This window comes from Carassius gibelio, chromosome A15, assembly GCF_023724105.1.
Source record: "Carassius gibelio isolate Cgi1373 ecotype wild population from Czech Republic chromosome A15, carGib1.2-hapl.c, whole genome shotgun sequence".
NCBI classification, from domain to species: Eukaryota; Metazoa; Chordata; class Actinopteri; order Cypriniformes; family Cyprinidae; genus Carassius; species Carassius gibelio.
The window spans coordinates 13,134,948-13,151,894 of NC_068385.1; the positions used below are offsets into that span (position 1 = coordinate 13,134,948).

At 34.9% G+C, this 16,947-nt stretch overlaps 2 protein-coding genes and 1 long non-coding RNA gene across 3 annotated transcripts; 2 read left to right on the forward strand and 1 right to left on the reverse strand.

Annotated features, from left to right (window-relative positions):
- Positions 1-2,398: 2,398 nt before the first annotated feature.
- Positions 2,399-8,562, reverse strand: LOC128029456 (uncharacterized). Its single transcript, XR_008187394.1, has 3 exons — positions 8,438-8,562; positions 4,112-4,246; positions 2,399-2,536 (listed from the first exon to the last, which is right to left on the reverse strand). It is a non-coding gene; the product is annotated as an uncharacterized LOC128029456 (long non-coding RNA).
- Positions 2,470-7,413, forward strand: LOC128029454 (L-amino-acid oxidase-like). The gene is made up of 8 exons (XM_052617252.1): positions 2,470-2,588; positions 3,181-3,280; positions 4,020-4,231; positions 4,915-5,024; positions 5,245-5,446; positions 5,677-5,745; positions 5,865-6,001; positions 6,240-7,413. Exons 2-8 carry the CDS (start codon positions 3,250-3,252, stop codon positions 7,003-7,005), a joined length of 1,527 nt encoding a protein of 508 aa, XP_052473212.1. The 5' UTR covers positions 2,470-2,588; positions 3,181-3,249; the 3' UTR covers positions 7,006-7,413.
- LOC128029455 (succinate dehydrogenase [ubiquinone] cytochrome b small subunit B, mitochondrial-like) lies at positions 7,922-12,716 on the forward strand. Its single transcript, XM_052617253.1, has 4 exons — positions 7,922-8,043; positions 8,528-8,638; positions 9,340-9,490; positions 11,590-12,716. The coding sequence occupies exons 1-4, from the start codon at positions 7,938-7,940 to the stop codon at positions 11,753-11,755; spliced, it is 534 nt and encodes a 177-aa protein (XP_052473213.1). The 5' UTR covers positions 7,922-7,937; the 3' UTR covers positions 11,756-12,716.
- Positions 12,717-16,947: the final 4,231 nt, after the last annotated feature.

Here is a 16,947-nt window from a genome sequence, read left to right on the forward strand (position 1 = left end):
ATACCGTGGCACCAAACCCCTCACGAACGAAAAAGGTTTGTGACAACGAGCGCTTCTCAGGATCAACTAAACATTGGATTTTCAAAAGTATGTGAAATATAAAAAATTTGCGGCATAGAATCTTTAAAATACATCCAAGTATTACACACCGGTCTGTTATTGCGCCAACATTTCCATGCCTTGAAACATGACAATGAATGATAAAAAATGTTATTGGTTGTTGGACTTGTTGGTCAAACTGCTTCATGGGCGGGCCTTGGCCAATGAACACTGCCATGAATTTCAGACCTTCAGGCTGAAGGTCTGGCTATGTGAGACTAACCTGGGTCAAACTGTTGTTTTTGCTTTTGTGGAACACATAAAAATTTATAGGTTTTACAAATTTTATGTTTAGTTAATTTATATTTTGCGGGAGTCATTTTATTCTCCTGCATCCCTCACACACACAAGTTTCTTCTCGCCTGCACTCGTACTCGCCCATCAAGAGTTGGCCCGTGCGGCACCCTGTTGTGTTGGGTCCCGTGGTACTCCTGTGGGAGTGCAGGCCAGGTTTAACTATTTTTGCTGCATTCAAGTCCTTTTGAACACAGTTGACAAGTCGTAATTACGAGGTGCATTCAAGTCAGTTTAGTCAGCACAAAATAGCGGTGTACCTTCTTTTGATAAATTACAAGAAAATACAACAGGGTTTGTTAAAGAAAATCAAGAGCAAAGAATTTGCATCAGGTGTGTTTTGCGTTTTTTTATTTATTTTTTAAATAATTATAAAGCCACTTTAATCTGTATCTCAAAAAAATTATTAATTGTTATATTGCAATCCTGTCTATCAATTTCAACTAAAAAATTACCATCAACAACAGATGTTGCATCCATCAATCAATCAAGATTGTGTCATGTTTCTCATTGACAGGTCCCCAACTCTGAAACTCAGAGCTTAAAACAATTCAGAGTTTCCCACTCGTGATTATGACTTTGTGGTGACGTTCATGTGCGTTTAACTCATAAATACAATGTATACGACATGACTTGAATGCACCAATATGGTTTTGGGAAACACCGAATCGTTGAACTATGTTGGTAACGATGGAACTTGTGACCATAGTTGGCTAACGATGCATTTGGGAAATGCACCCCTGGACCGGACAAATTTCTGTAACTTCATACAATGCAAGTTCAGTATTTACCAAATGTGTGGAATTTGTGTGTCAGCTGAAGGTATTAGATTCAGTCAACTGTGTTCCACTAGAAGTGCTGCTTCAAAGTCTCAGTTTTAAATCCAGGGAAAGAAAAACAGGAATCGTATTGCTTAAATGTGACTGATAAAATTTAATCGGCTATGATTTAATCAAACGCGATAATGGCATGTTTCAAAATAAAAACGCAGTGAGCAATCAACAAATAGCTCACATTTATGGCAACTTCTGAACTACTGATGATGAATAATGAATATTTTGTGTAATTTATGGTGTTTAAATCATATCTGTAAACTCACATTTTGGCCAGGAAAGTTCTGATAGCATTATCTTTTTGTATTGTTTACTTTATGTAGCGTCTACAATTCTGCTGTTCAACAAGCGCCACCTTCTGGCAGAGCAAATTTGCTAATTCACTTATAGTAGCCTATATTCACATTTTATGCAGAACACTGTTTTAAATGTTAACTAGCACATCAATAAAAAAAAATAAAAAATAAATTTGAGACATATAATTGTCGGGAAGCAAAAACAAAAAGAAAAAAGGAGCCTACATGCCCTTTCTTTCGAGTTAAAGCAGTCTGTCGATTGTCCTGCAGGTGACCGCATAAATCTGTCTTCTTACGATGCACTTAGGGCTTTACGATTACTCCAGAACACTCGTAGACGTAGCTGATGCTTTTGGCAAACAGACCGTAACATTCTTAGGCTTCTGAAGCTTTTGGGAAACGCAGCCCTGTCTAATTCCTGTGGTGGCAAAGCTGAATCTATATCACCCATTAATTGTGCTATTTAATGTTTTTTGGAACCTGTGATGGTCTTCTTTTATTTTTTCTCCAGGATTCACTGATGAATAAAAAAAAAAAGAACAGCATTCAAAATATAAATCATTTATGTTGTTTATATTTTATTAACTCTAATATCACTTTTTATCAAATAAACATTGCTGAAAGTAACTTTAATTATTTTCAAATAAATAAATAATAAAACTCTATTGACCCCAAGCCTTTAAACGGCATGCTGGTGTCGCTGATGCAGACTTGTCTTGACATGTTTATATAGGCTCCAGCCTCAGTACTAAAGTCCTGTGATAAGAGGGAAGATGAGGATTGTGGCCAACCTTTTGATCTTACTCAAGATACAGAACTTTGAGGTTAAAAGGAATAAATGTGCTGTGATCAGGAGTAAAAAAGTCCATATCCTCCTGTCTTTCCATTAAATAGGCCTATGAAGATAATGATGTTGGTTTTTTACTTAACCTGCATCATGAGTGACAGGACAGCATCGGAAACTTTGTGGGTAAAAGCATCACCATCATATTCTTTCGGTTTCTACATGGTGAGCTATAAAAAAAGAAAAGAAAAAGGGCTGAGTGAGTGAGTAACAGGATATCTGGTAAGTGATGTATGATTTATTTACCTATACAGTAAGACTTGAAAATATCTTATAGTGGCAGAAAGTAAATTTGATAGAAATATACCAATATTTAGCCTACCTAAATTTTCTTGCCAACTTGTCATAATTACAAACTCATAAACCATTGGATAGAAATGATTGATTCTGGTGGTATGTTAATGAATACTAAAGCTCACTAATCTAATTTGTTCAGTGTGGTTCAATCTTGAGTCTGTGTGGGAAAATATTTATTGCAGAATAGATGAGCCCACAGATGATTATAACCAGAAAGGTACAAATAGACACATTTATAGATGGAATAGCCTGTCCAGACACTTTATCCATCTTTTTGTCTCTTCAGTCAATTAAACTGTAGCAATTGCACTCTTAGATATAAGAGCAGTTAAATAATGCCCTGGACCACTTTTAACCATTTTTCATTTTGAAGGTGAGCATTGTACAGTGCCCGAGTAGCCTATCATTTTTATAGCTTGAATAAGTCTGTGATTTATAATGTTATAGCGCTTAAACAGTTTTATTCTGCTTACAAAATTTCTCCATAGTTTTGCACATTGCTTCTGTTCTTTCATAGGTTTCGCTTTCCACTTAACGCAAGAGAAAGTGCGTTAATCGCTCCGGCTTCTGGCTCGCTCAGGTCAAAATGTTGAAAAACTTTAGCCTGTGCAAATACTGTGAGTATAAGAGGGTCATGTCCTTTTGAGTAATAAAAATGCTTTGTCTGAATCAGTTGAGGAGGCATACGTGTTAAGTTTAAATTAGGGACTCCAAAAAAAGGTGAAGTAGGTCAAGTGTCTTTTTCATTCATAAAAAGAAAGTAAACAGAAACCACTTTTTATGTGAGTGAATGAAAAAAAAAAGGATCGTTTTGCTGGAAAACAGAACTAGTCCACTGGATATATATATATATATATATATATATATATATATATATATATATATATATATATATATATATATATATATATATATATATATATATATATATATATATACCTTGAATTAAAGTAGGCTATGCTCAATGTTGACACCTTTTTGTTTATTACAAAAAACTTTTGAGAAAGATCCCTTATATTTAGTAGCCTAATGGCAAATAATTTTTATGTCAAAACTACACATACCGTCGTAGAAAAACCTCACCAAATTTTTACTAAACCGGATTATGTCCCTGCGGAAAATTATCCGTAGCATTAGCTAAATTTATGTAACGTTTAAATTTATTTTCAGTTTATCTATTTTGAAATTGGACTGCAATACCTAGTTCAACCACTCTGTGTCAGTCCTACATACAGCACCTTTAAAAGGTTTTGAGTGTAGGCTATTAATAAATAAAAAAAACACATTTCAAACATAACTTCAAATAACTGATTTATTTTTTACATTTTACACATCTGTTTTCAACCGTATCTGCAGTGCTGGCACTGATGGTTTTCGCCTATCATGCTGGAGGAAATTTGGAAGAAGATCCCCTTTTCAAATGCTTACAAGACTCTGATTATAATTACCTTCTGAAGCTAACAGAACAAGGTCTACCTCCAGCGAAGAACCCTCAGCGTGTGATAATCATCGGAGCAGGTGCTGCTGGACTCACTGCTGCCAAGTTCCTGGAGGATGCGGGACACAAGGTCTCATAACACTATCTATAACACAAAGCAACATTTAACACTAACACCATAACAGACTCATGAAAACAGGATATACAGATAGGACGAGCTTTCTAGACACAGCTAAACTAAAGGAAACAATGGATGGTGCAAATCATGTCTCTTTTAATTACAAGAGACTATTAGAGATAATTGGTTAGAGCACAAGCAATATGTTTTCCCCATTTCTTCACATATGAAAAGACTGAAAGAAGTTAGTTTCAGTTATTTATTAGTTATCTATATTGCCTGTTTAAGCATTTTAGGCACTAGACAGTACAGTCACATCATAGACTTGGTCACACTTGTTTAAACCACTTCCATATAAGATTCATGATGTGGCCTAACACAATAACTTTCTGCTAGTTCCAAATGGACGCTTCCAATCTCATGACCTGGCTTTCCCCAATTTATTAAGAAATCAGCCATTTTTTAGGAAAAGAAAATGACAGTAATCAAGATTATATACAATGGATGAAGCAGAGAAAATCCCTAAAATATGTTTCCTGGAGCACTGCATGATTAAATTTTATTTAAGGTCCTTTCCGCAGAATCGCGTCTACTTTTTGTTTAATGTCTGTATTATAAGTCATTGTGATAATATTTCAGATAATGAAGCTCTGTTGTCATCTGCTTTTGCCCGTTCTTTTTTCTCTGCTCTTAAGGTGACGATTATTGAGGCAAGTGACCGCATAGGTGGCAGAATTCTAACACACAGGGACGAAGAGGGCTGGTATGCAGAACTTGGTGCCATGAGGATCCCACATTTCCACAAGTAAATTCTTTTTAATCTCTATTCATGAGAGTCAACTTCTATTTCATGTTCATGTAACTTTCTGAGGGTAGACAGTACAGTAATATGTGTGGAACTGTATTACAGCTAGATAAACATGCAGCAATTTACTTGATAGAGTCTTTCACAATGAATAACATTAGTCAGATAAGAGGAAAGGCCACAACTTAATCAACTTGTTGTCCATGATATCACTTTCAAGGATTCTCACGACTTTTGCAACGAAGCTGGGCCTGACGTTTGGACCCTTTAAACAGGACGACGACAACACTTATTATTTTATAAACGGATTTCGCTATAAAACCTACACTGTAAAGCAGAATCCAGATGTTCTGAAGTACCCTGTGTGTGACTGGGAGAAGGGCAAAAGTGCCAGAGAACTGTTTGACAAGGCTTTGGGCAAGGTGAGTGGAAAACATTCTGTGTATTCAAAAGCACATGTATCTGGCCAGCCAAATGTTTATTTAAAGGGAGAATGAATGAGGTTTATTAATAATTTTTCTGGTAAAATCAATTAAGTCTTTTCAGAATAATTAAATATTGTAAAACAATGGATAATTTCCCACTCATCTTGCTTTTATTGCTTATTTGCTAATATATTTTATCGTTCCTTTCTTTCTTGGATCTTTATTAGTTAAAAGATGATCTGCAGAGAATGGGCTGTGAGAAGATGTTAAATAAATATGATTCATACTCAGTTAAGGTAAAACATCTGTAATAACTCATCAGATTTAATTAGCATTTACAATAGCTTTAAATATATGGGTTAGTTTAAATATGAGTACCAATGGCAGGATGTCTCTAAATCCAATCTGTTAACAGGAGTATTTAGTGAATGTGGGAAATTTGAGCAGAGGGGCTTTGCGGATGATTGGCGATATTCTGAATGAGAACAGCTTCTTCTACACGGCCCTCACTGAGATGCTCTACATCCAGTGTGATATAAGTGACAATGAAACGTAAGTTATTACGGTTAACTAAAATTAATGTCCTCATATAGACTACCATTCAAATGTTTTGGATTTTTGTTTTTTCTCGTACACTCACCAAGTCTGCATTTATTTGATCAAAATACAAAGTATTAATTTCTTTAAAGCAAACATCAGACTCCAGACTGGTAGTACATGTATATATCAGCTAGAAAATCTAAATGGTTTCAAACATATTAAAAATGTCTACATCAATAATCTTTTTCAGGTATCATGAATTTAAAGGTGGCTTTGAATTATTCCCTAAAGCGTTCTACACTGTGCTAAATAGCACAATTCTTAAGAACTCAAAAGTCCAGGCCATCAGTCAAATGCAGGACAATGTGACAGTTTTGTACGAAGACAGGCGTAACCACGGCACCCTGACAAGCATTACTGCTGATTATGTGTTGGTGACGGCCACAGCCAAAGCAACGCTCCTCATTGACTTTAAACCTCCTCTGTCGGTTGAAAAGATGGAAGCACTGCGAGCGCTGCACTATTCCAGCTCCACAAAAGTAGTGCTGAGTTTCAGCAAAAAGTTCTGGGAGGATGATGGCATTCACGGAGGGAAAAGCATCACAGATCTGCCATCACGTTTCATTCACTACCCCAGTCATAATTCCTCTGGTATATCAGGCGGGGCTGTGTTGGCTTCTTACACCTCCTCTGATGATGCTGCATTTCTACAGACTATCAATGAAGAGGACTTGAAGGATCTGGTGTTGAGTGACCTGGTGAAGATCCATGGAGAACACATCCGCCAGCTCTACACCGGGGGTGTTGTGAAAAAGTGGGGAATGGATCCTTACAGCCACGGCGCCTTTGCCATCTTCACTCCATTCCAGATGAGAGACTATAGTATGTCTATAGTCCAGAATGAGGGGAGGATTTACTTTGCAGGAGAACACACGGCCAGACCTCATGGCTGGATTGAAACCGCTATGAAATCTGCTCTGAGAGCTTCAGATAAAATAAATAACAATGCAATGTAGGAAACAAATCATGATTAACCATCACCTTTGCCAGACTTTATAAAAAAAAAAAAAAAAGGGATGTGGTTGGCATTTTGGAGGTGTTTGATATTTTATTAAATTGTATGTGAATATACTATCAGTGATCTTCTAAGCACTTTTGCAAGAATATTGATGTTCAATACAATGTAGCCTATTATTATTCATTACTCTGAATTGCTAACTGTCAACATATTATTTAACAATGCACCTAAACTACAAAAAGGACAAGTTTTTTTTTTTATTTGATTAAATTTAATTATTTTAGATTACTGAAATTGTATTACATTATTGATTATTCTGGTACTGTATTAGCACTTATTTTTTATACAGTCTATGATTTACACAGCCAATTGTATTATTAACAGCATTAATAATATCTATTTTCTTCAACTTAAATGAAATTGTATTTACATACCTTCTGTTATACATTTACAAGTTAAGTAAATTGTAAGAAATGTTAAAATGTTACATAGATTAATAAAATTCGGTATTTGTTAAAAAATATTTTGTCTTTTTATTATATGCTAAACGATTTATAAAACAACAATTAAGAAAAAAAATAATTATGAATCATCCTCTGTTTATATAAAATAAGTCTGAATAAACAAAACTATGGGTTTTTTCTTTTTCTTCAGTTTCACCATAAGCTTGGTGAAATTAAAGGGACATCTCCGTGTCTGTGACCGGGTTATTACTGAGCTTTAATTACAGATTTTTCGAAAATAAGTTGAATAAATTAAAATAACATCTATACACCTAATAACACTGTTTAAATTGGTACTGCCTTGAGTTATTGTTTTGGAATAAATGTAAAGATGCTGAAAACATCTAGATGAGATGTGCTATATTACAATTATTTAAGTATTCTGGTATATGTAAATAATTAAATCGATTGTATTAGTATATTTTGCATGGCAGCATTAGTACATCCGGGTGATTCCAGTGCCCTTGGGTTGATGGTGAGAATCATGGCGGCTCTCATCAGGATAAGTTCTGTTTGCTGCAGAGGTGTCAGTCGTAAGTTTGAGTGTTTTTCCTGCTTTTGTTGTCAGCTCCTCGTTCTGCATCACACTTGTTTAGCTTCAAGGTCATATGTAAATATATATGTCATAATTCTGAATTGACGTTTAATGTTAATCGCAGCACGCGTAACTTACTCGGGCAGATTGCTAGCATGCTAACTTAACCCTGTCAAACATTTCTCAGCTCTGTCTCTTTTCTTTCTCTAAATTATCCAGCTCTTTATATTTACGTAAAATTGTTGGTTAACGCAATAGCGTACACAGTAAAAACTGAGTCTAGAAGATGACAAAATTTTTATTAGTGTGTAAAAAGTCTGTTAATTGTTATTATGTGGGGTGGTTTTAAACGATTTGTCATTTCTAAGCAGAGTATGAACATTATCACTGACCTCATTTGTTACAGATGAACGTCAAATTAGGACCTATACTTGAAATGTTATTTCTGAATAATTCTGTATTTTTCTTGTCACCTTCCACAGCTCTGTTGTTTCGCTCTTCCTCCCTCATCAGACCTTTGGCTGTACAGAAGAAGGATCGAGATTGTCCATACTTGATATCAGCTAAGATACATGCTACTCCATCCAGTCATGGTTCGTGATTTACATTGAGTAACATTGTAAATTAAAGCCCTATTCGGACGGGACTAGTTTTCTTAACTACGTTTGCGTTTCGATTCTTACCACCTGACGTCTGCGATTTTCATGTCGCATCTCAGTGTTTATTACAGAGGTGGGAGGGTCTGATTTGTGCATCTGGGCGTCACAGAGATCACGCGCTCTGTATGCATGCATTGCATTGCATTCATTCAAAATGATTGCCATTAGTATTATTACACAATAAATACGAAATGGTAGTATAGCAAAACCATGTTAATGTGTGGTTCCTTTAGTTTAACTTGTTGTCCTTTTTTTGTGTGTGTTAATTTTCATAAAGGTACATGTGTAATTAAAACATTATCTGAGTGCATAAATGAACACGAGTCATCCTACCTGATGCTGCTATTACAATAGCTGGTATTAACAGTTTACGCGATATTGCTCTTGTTTTTATTATTTTTTTATTATTATTTCTTTAATAATAATATTAAAGAGCAAATATATCAAACATGGTAATGAGCATCAAGCTTGGTAAGAGCATCTAGGTAATTCACGTTGGCCAAAACACACAAGGAAATATTATATTCATTCATTACACAGAGACTGATATATTTTAAATGTTTATTTCTTTTAATTTTGATGATTATAACTGACAACTATATTTTTCATGAATATTCATATATATGTATATATAGCGGGCTCTGGGTCCAAAGCTGCTTCCCTGCACTGGACAGGAGAGCGCATCCTGAGCATAGCTCTTCTGGGCTTGGCACCTGTTGCATACTATTACCCTGGCCCTGCTGTTGACTACTCTTTAGCAGCAGCACTTACTCTACATGGTCACTGGTAAGGCAGTGTTATATAATTGATGCTTGAAATTGAAATTTTCCTTTGCTGTTCATTTTTTTTTTTCTCTTGTGAGTAAATGTTACTGCTAGGGGTATGCTATATATGTTGTCTGCAATATCCGAATTGTTTTTAACGATGTGCGATTTGACATTATAGAGTATATTACAAAAAATCAAACAAAACACACCTACAGAGTGCACACGTATGTGACTTGATGAAGTCTAGTAGGTTAGACTAGTGTGCGTGTGCATTTAGAGTGTGTTCTTTCGATCCATGATTCCGTTTATTAAAATGCATTTTGAATGAACACAAAATTGAATATATGGGGGCAGAAAATGTGTCTGTGTGTATACCGTATACCGTATGTTTTTTTTTCCTCATCATGACGTAACGATACATGTATTCGTACCAAACAGTCACAGTACGGGCATCTCGGTACAGTGCATGAGACCTTACAACGAATACAGGGATTTCACCCCCAATCCAGAAGTGGGTGCCCGCTGTTTGATAACCAGACGCCAGCAGAAGAACATCGAATCTCTTAAATTGCGCACTTGAAAACAAATTCCACTAAACAGTGACCATGTGCATGTGTCTGAATGCATTTTTCAGACTGGCAAAAGAGTGTACTTTAAACAGGGTATCTGCGGGGTCACATGTTTTTACATGTTTTACATTAAATCTGATCTAGTGGATCGATAAGAAGACAATACATTATAAAAATCTAAACATAGGGGTTTGCAATATGTAACGTCTGCGATAATATAATTGTAGTTTTAATGATGTGCGATTTGACACAATATACTATATCAGTATATTGTGAAAAGCAAACACAAAACACTCCTACAGAGTGCATGCATACATTAGGTGATGAAGTTTACTAGGCTAGACTAGTGCACGTTCACAGATTTAGAGCGAGTTCTTTCATTGGATGCATCAATCAGTCGATTAAAATGCATTTAGAATTATTACATAATTTAAAGATAGGGGGCAGAAAATTTATATTTATATAATTTATACATATAGTTAATATCACAAGAAGAGTGATGTTTCTTTCTCCAAAAGCCAGAATGATTACAAATGTGATATTGATTTATACAACAGTAAAATAAAAATAAAGTAGTAAATATTAAAATTAAATTTTAGACCCCATATTTCCTGTTTTTGCTCTCTTTCTCCAACAGATAAATAATTTCAATCACAGCCACAGCACTGTTTTGCGTCTCTGAGCAACAGGATGCAGTTTTGTTCCTGAATGAATCAACCGTTTAAACAATTCGGTTTAATCGTAATGACTCGCTTATCAACAGTGACTTACTGCCGCTTACTGGTGGTTTTAATTTCAAATTTAAGGTATCTTGACACTTCTAATGCAGCTTCTGTGTTTCCTCTGCACTGTCAAGATAAATTCTGTTGATGCTGATTTAATTTGTTTGGTAACAACCCAAATGCAAGATCTGACTTAAAAGATGGTGCACACTTTTAGAAAAAATTGCTTAAAGGTAAAAATGCCCATAAAACTTGATGGCAATTATTAATTTCTATTACTGCTGTGAATTGACCTAACAGAAGCATATAAAAAAAATACAGGAGTCAGCTGTCCACGGTAGTCCTTCAGATATCAGTACAATACCACACTCAGCAAAATATCATCTAATTATTGTTATCGATAAAATCCAAGAATATTTTGGAGATATTTTTTTTTAAATCAATATCGCATACCCCTAGTTTATTTAATTTATAATAATTTATTGATAATAATTGTTTAATATATTAATACCTTTGACTTTTTAAAGGCTGAAATGTAAATTTAGATGAGTTAGTTTTTTTTCCCATCCAAATCAGATTTGAAGAAATTTGGTATTGCATCGATTGCTCACCAATGGATCCTCTGAAGTGGATGGGTGCATTCAGAATTAGAGTTCAAACAGCTTAATAAAAATACCCCAATGATCCACATATAGACTGCTTGTTTGTATTTAACAAATCCATTAAGACATTTTAACTTTCACTTTTGGTTGAACTATTTCCTGTAACATTAGTATCCATAACAGTCATTACTTGAAAATGGCATTGCATTTTATTGTGTTTTCCAGGGGTCTTGGGCAAGTTCTAACAGATTACGTTCACGGAGACTTTAAAATCAAGATGGCTAATGCTGGCCTCTTCCTTCTGTCGACCGTCACCTTCGCTGGCCTGTGCTACTTCAACTACCATGACGTGGGGATTTGCAAAGCTGTGGCCCTCTTGTGGAGTAAATGACTGGAATGAGATGAGGGTGTTGTGGGATCTGCTTTCGGCATCGGAGTTCCAGTTTATTCTATACAATTGTGACATTGTGTAAATTCTATAAATATATAATTTTTGGCAACATTGTGTTGATTTGCAGGTGTTTTTAATTGTTAATGTTGTCATTTTTTTCAGAACATGCTCCGCTTTTGCTTAAGATAGAAATCTCTGCATGTGGTCCACTCTCTTGTCTGTCAAATCAGTGTTCTTGATGCAGCAAACACAACAAATTATTGTGGCTACAATATGCTGGGCACTGTATTTTAAAATCATTACACCAGCAATATTACATTTTTGCATGAAAATGATCAGGAAATAAATGTTTTGGTCATATTTATTGCATAATATATTTTTGTCAGCCAGTATCTGATGTGTTACAAAATAATATCTCAAGTTGGTTGTGTCATAACAGCATATGCAGAGTTAATTTACACAGGTATTGTAATATTCACCTTTCTAGTCCTCCATCAATGACCACATCATCTGGAGAACTGTCACATTGACAGTATTTCTGCGTCACACTTTTCATGGCTGTATTTCTGCTCAAGTTAGTAATCGTTCTTGAAAGGAAATTTGTAATTGAATGTGCTTGGCACACACACAAAAAAAAAACTAATTTTAAGTTGCTTAGATGTAATTTAATAAAACTGAGATTGTGTGGGTAATGATGTAAATAGTATCTACAGTAAATGACAAATGTGTGTTTTGGATCTAAGGGTTTCTACAGAGATTTTTCCTAATTGACTTTGATGGGAATACATTTTTGGCAAAGGTTTGCAAGTCCTGTTATTATGTTCTTGCACACGTGTGAAAACAACATAGAGTCTGTCTGTTTAAAGTGCCATGGAGATTTGTGTAATATGTACGACTAGATTTATATACAGATCGAAACTAGGTAAAACTGTGCACACAAGAATAAAGTCAGTTTTTTGAATTATATGGTTTCTTTGGAGTGAGCAGGATTTTCCACTGTACTGTTACAGTGGGCTAAGTTCAAAGATGAGCATCGTACAATTCAAGTATTGAGCTTAATCTCATTTCAAGGGTTTCAGTGGTCATAAGTAGCCACAGTCATTTCAACTTTTAAGAAAAACTTCACTATGTTCTATAAAAAAAATGTGTTCTCTAAAACTATCTGATAATCACAGTACTCAGATTAAATAACAGTTTTGTTTTGATATACTTTTTATTAACACTAGATGGAGTCCAAGATTGCGCAAACAATATTATGCAAGAAAATTTAACTTTGCAGGTAAAGCACATGATACTACAACCACAAATAGGTATAACCTATAAAGATGCATTTATAAAAAAAATAAATGAGATCAAGTCCAGTGCAAACAGTCACAGAGTGCAGATTTGGTAATCACTGATGAGCTCACAAGACCATGACGATTCTCACGATTGAAAAACAGTATCTGTAAGTAATCCTGTCAATGCTGTTTGATTATAGTCTGACATTTCAGATATTAGCTAAATAAAATTATCCATGATCAGTATTTGCGGTTTAAAAAATCTGTGGGTAACTTTTTTTTTTTTTTTAAATCAAAATGATGAATCTATTTTGTGTTGAGGTGATTTAAGAGAAAACTAAGTTGAGCTTTCTAGTTCTATGCCTGATCTGAATGTGCTACTTACATGGTGCATGTAAAAGAGTCAACAGTCACATGCTTTACTGTCTTTAAAAGCCATGGATATGTCCTCAGGGGAGATATATTTTATGCCAGCTGCTGCGCTTTTATGAACTTAAAGAACTTAAAGAGCTTGTGTATGAAGTTATAGCACCAAATGCCTCATGGGGAAATGATTATTATTTTGAATAATTTCACTGGAAATTCCCACATGGAGAATTAAATACATGCTGCTTTTGTTCAGGAGGTCAATACATTTTTTATAGTTTCATACTCTTCCATTTATTTAAGAATCTACTGTTTTTCTGCAATAGTTACAGAGTTGCTGGTAAAGAGGTCAAATGCCCTTTTGGAGACATGCTCTGCACTCAACGGTATTGCTGGACTGATTGAAGGTTGGAAGTGAATGTTAGCAGCTCAGGTTGGGATGGATATGCTCTCAGTAACCTCCATGTTACAATGTTCTGTTTGGACAATATCACAAAATCAGTAGCTGATATAACATAATAACCATATAGCTTCACTCAAAAAAATGCTGGGTTTTTTCAACTCAACTTTGGGTCAAAAATGGACTAACCCAACTTTTGGGTTCCATTTTTCAATTCCATTTTTAAGTCAAACATTGGGTTAGTCCATATTTGACCCAAAGACAAGCTGAAGTCAACATTTTTTAGAGCGTTACAAAGCAGATGCACTGATTACTGATATTTGGAACAAACTTGGTGCTGGATCAGATGGATCATACAATAAATTAATAAAACACTAAAGCTGCGACAAGCCGCTCAACCTCAAACAATCAAACCTCTATAGCCTGCGACTCGTTGAACCACTGTTTTCTATGAGACCAAGACCAGCCTGGGTTTTCACAATTAATGTGTTTTTAAGGGAAATTCCCAGAAAGAATATTTTCTTTCTTTTTTTTTTTTTTGGTAACACTTTAGAATAATGGTCCATTAGTTAATATTAGTTAACTACTTTAGTTAACATGATCTAAGCAAGAACAATCCTTCTACAGCATTTATTAATCTTAGTTGATGTTAATTTCAACATTTACTTATGCATATTCAAATCAAAAGTTGTGCTTGTTAACATTAGTTAATGCACTGTGAATTAGCATGAACTAACAATGAATAACTGTATTTCCATTAACTAACATTAACAAAGATGAATAAATACAGTAATAAATGTATTGTTCATTGTTTGTTCATGTTAGTTAATGAATTAACTAACATTAACTAATGGACCATTATTCTAAAGTGTTACCTTTTTTTTTTTTTTTTTTTTTACAGTTACAGTAACTTTGAATAAAGGATTTGATCAAGCACAAAAGGGAAACATATTCTGCAAAAACCGAAAGTCTCTTTTAGGACCATTAAGATTTCTTGCATAGATTTTTGCATTCATTTCAAATTAGCATATTGTTCACATTATATAAACTGGAGGAAATACATGTATTACTACATGAAGTACTACATGGTTCATTTGCTTTATGGTTTTGAGATGGAATTTGACCCAAATATTCCTCATCAGGCCCATGCATAATGCATTTTATTGACTTATCTCAACACGCGCCTGAACAGCACCGCGACAGCCATTAAGACAGACAAGAATAAGGTTGGTTTATGTGGATACATTTTTGTCTAATTTATCTACATGCTTTAATATCATATATTATAAATGATTGTCCATTTGTATATGTACAGGTATTTTGCAATCATGAAGATCTCCAAGGTGATGATCGCCATGAATATGGAGGTCTGGAATTCCCACACATCAACTATGTGCGATTCCCTCCATTGTTACTCATACGAATGTGGCTTCAGACACCTAATTGGAGACTCCCTCATTAAAATGACCCTACAAGGCAAACAAATAAAGGTTATTTATAAGTATTAAGTTAATGCATGCTGAAATTGTGTCACTGACTTTTAATGTTTAGTCATTTAAAATAATATTTCAAACTTGTGACAAGTGTGGAAACATGCGGGCATGTGTCCCTCAGAACTGATCTTTGTCTCCTCACCTGGTGCTCTAGAAGAGGAAGATGGAGTCATCCGGTCCATGGTCATCACCTAATGAGTATTAATGACTAATGAGCAACTGTCCCTCCAGGACAAGAGCACCTTCATTCTGGTGCTGGATGCAAAAAGATTTGAAGAATTGACCAGGGCTGAGGTACCTATCAGCATTCCATATGGATTCCATGGGACTTTCCAAAATAGACACTGAGAAACTCTTTTAAAAAGTGTCATTGAATAACCTACTCTTCCTATTGTACTTGTGTTGGTTTCTCCCTTGAATTAATAACTTGTATTATATAATTTAAATAAGTTTAATGTCTGCTAAAAGAATAAGAATTTATTCAAATAACAAATGCTTGTATATTTATACAGTTGTTCACTACAGATGTGTTATTTCACATATCAGCTTTATTTCAGCATAACACCTATTTTTCTCTTATTGTAAAGTATAATTATATAACTTGTAAAGAGCAATATGAACATGTATAATCAACATTTTAACAATATCTTATGAACTAATGCTTGTAGAGCAAGTGAGATGCATTAGGTGAACCAGTTAACACCACTGAAAAGAACTGAACCTATCCTTGTAGTTTGTCAGAGATCAGAGCCAAAGATCGTCTCAGGTGTTCCTTCTTCTCTTTAAGATGAGATTCCAAGCTCCTGGCTTCAGTGAGTATATCCTCCAGTTCTCCGAGTTGTGAAGCATCCACAGCAGCTCTTTCCCTTAGAAGATAACGTGTGAAATGAATTTTTGAGTGTAAACCTTATTGACCTATTACTGACGAGACACAGTGTAGCATGCAAATCCATCCAGTTACCTCAAGACCTCTGAGTACTTGGAAAAGAGGACACTGACCTCTCGATTAGCCTCTAAAATGAAAAGACATACAGAAAAAGTAAGTAAGTAATGCTAAAATAGCTGTCGTGAAATATTATGCAACACAACCTCACAATTGTTAAATAACGTGGCATAATATGGTTTGTGTGCATTGTCCTATTTGCCAAGTTCAAGGGTCTATAAAAAAAGACTGGTACTGTAAAACAGTGTTCAAAATGTGGCTTTCTTTAAGGCAGTATGTCATATTTCAAGGCCTTAAGTCTACTTTAACGCATACTCTGTGGTGCCCAAATAACCACACCGCAAAATGGGCTGATGGCACAAAGGCTCAGTGTGCATTGTCCTACTAAATTTGGTTTCTCGTGTGCACACAAAAGTCTGTATATTTTTATTTTTTTTGCAAATATCTTTATAAAGGCTCTGCAATACAGTAAACCCCATACACTTATAACCTGCATTTTTGCACAATGTAAAAAGTGCACTTTGAATTAATTCAGCCGTGTTCGACAATCACTAAAGAATCACTAAACAGCTGCCATGAAAACACACTTCTTGTATGATACATTTATTTTCATTAAATTCTTACATTTTGCACCTACTAAATAGAAGGTACAAATCTGAAAATGCCAAGATTTTCCATACTCTGCTTTCTTTTTTCCATATTCCAAACTG

Bases quoted from the DNA above. Each gene is read 5' to 3' on its own strand.
- LOC128029454 (XM_052617252.1), top strand. From the start codon at position 3,250: ATGTTGAAAAACTTTAGCCTGTGCAAATACT. The intron at 5,447-5,676 runs GTGAGTGGAAAA...GATCTTTATTAG, and splicing joins TTGACAAGGCTTTGGGCAAG to TTAAAAGATGATCTGCAGAG. The intron at 5,746-5,864 runs GTAAAACATCTG...ATCTGTTAACAG, and splicing joins ATGATTCATACTCAGTTAAG to GAGTATTTAGTGAATGTGGG.
- LOC128029455 (XM_052617253.1), top strand. From the start codon at position 7,938: ATGGCAGCATTAGTACATCCGGGTGATTCCAGTGCCCTTGGGTTGATG. The intron at 8,639-9,339 runs GTTCGTGATTTA...ATGTATATATAG, and splicing joins TGCTACTCCATCCAGTCATG to CGGGCTCTGGGTCCAAAGCT. The intron at 9,491-11,589 runs GTAAGGCAGTGT...TGTGTTTTCCAG, and splicing joins CTTACTCTACATGGTCACTG to GGGTCTTGGGCAAGTTCTAA.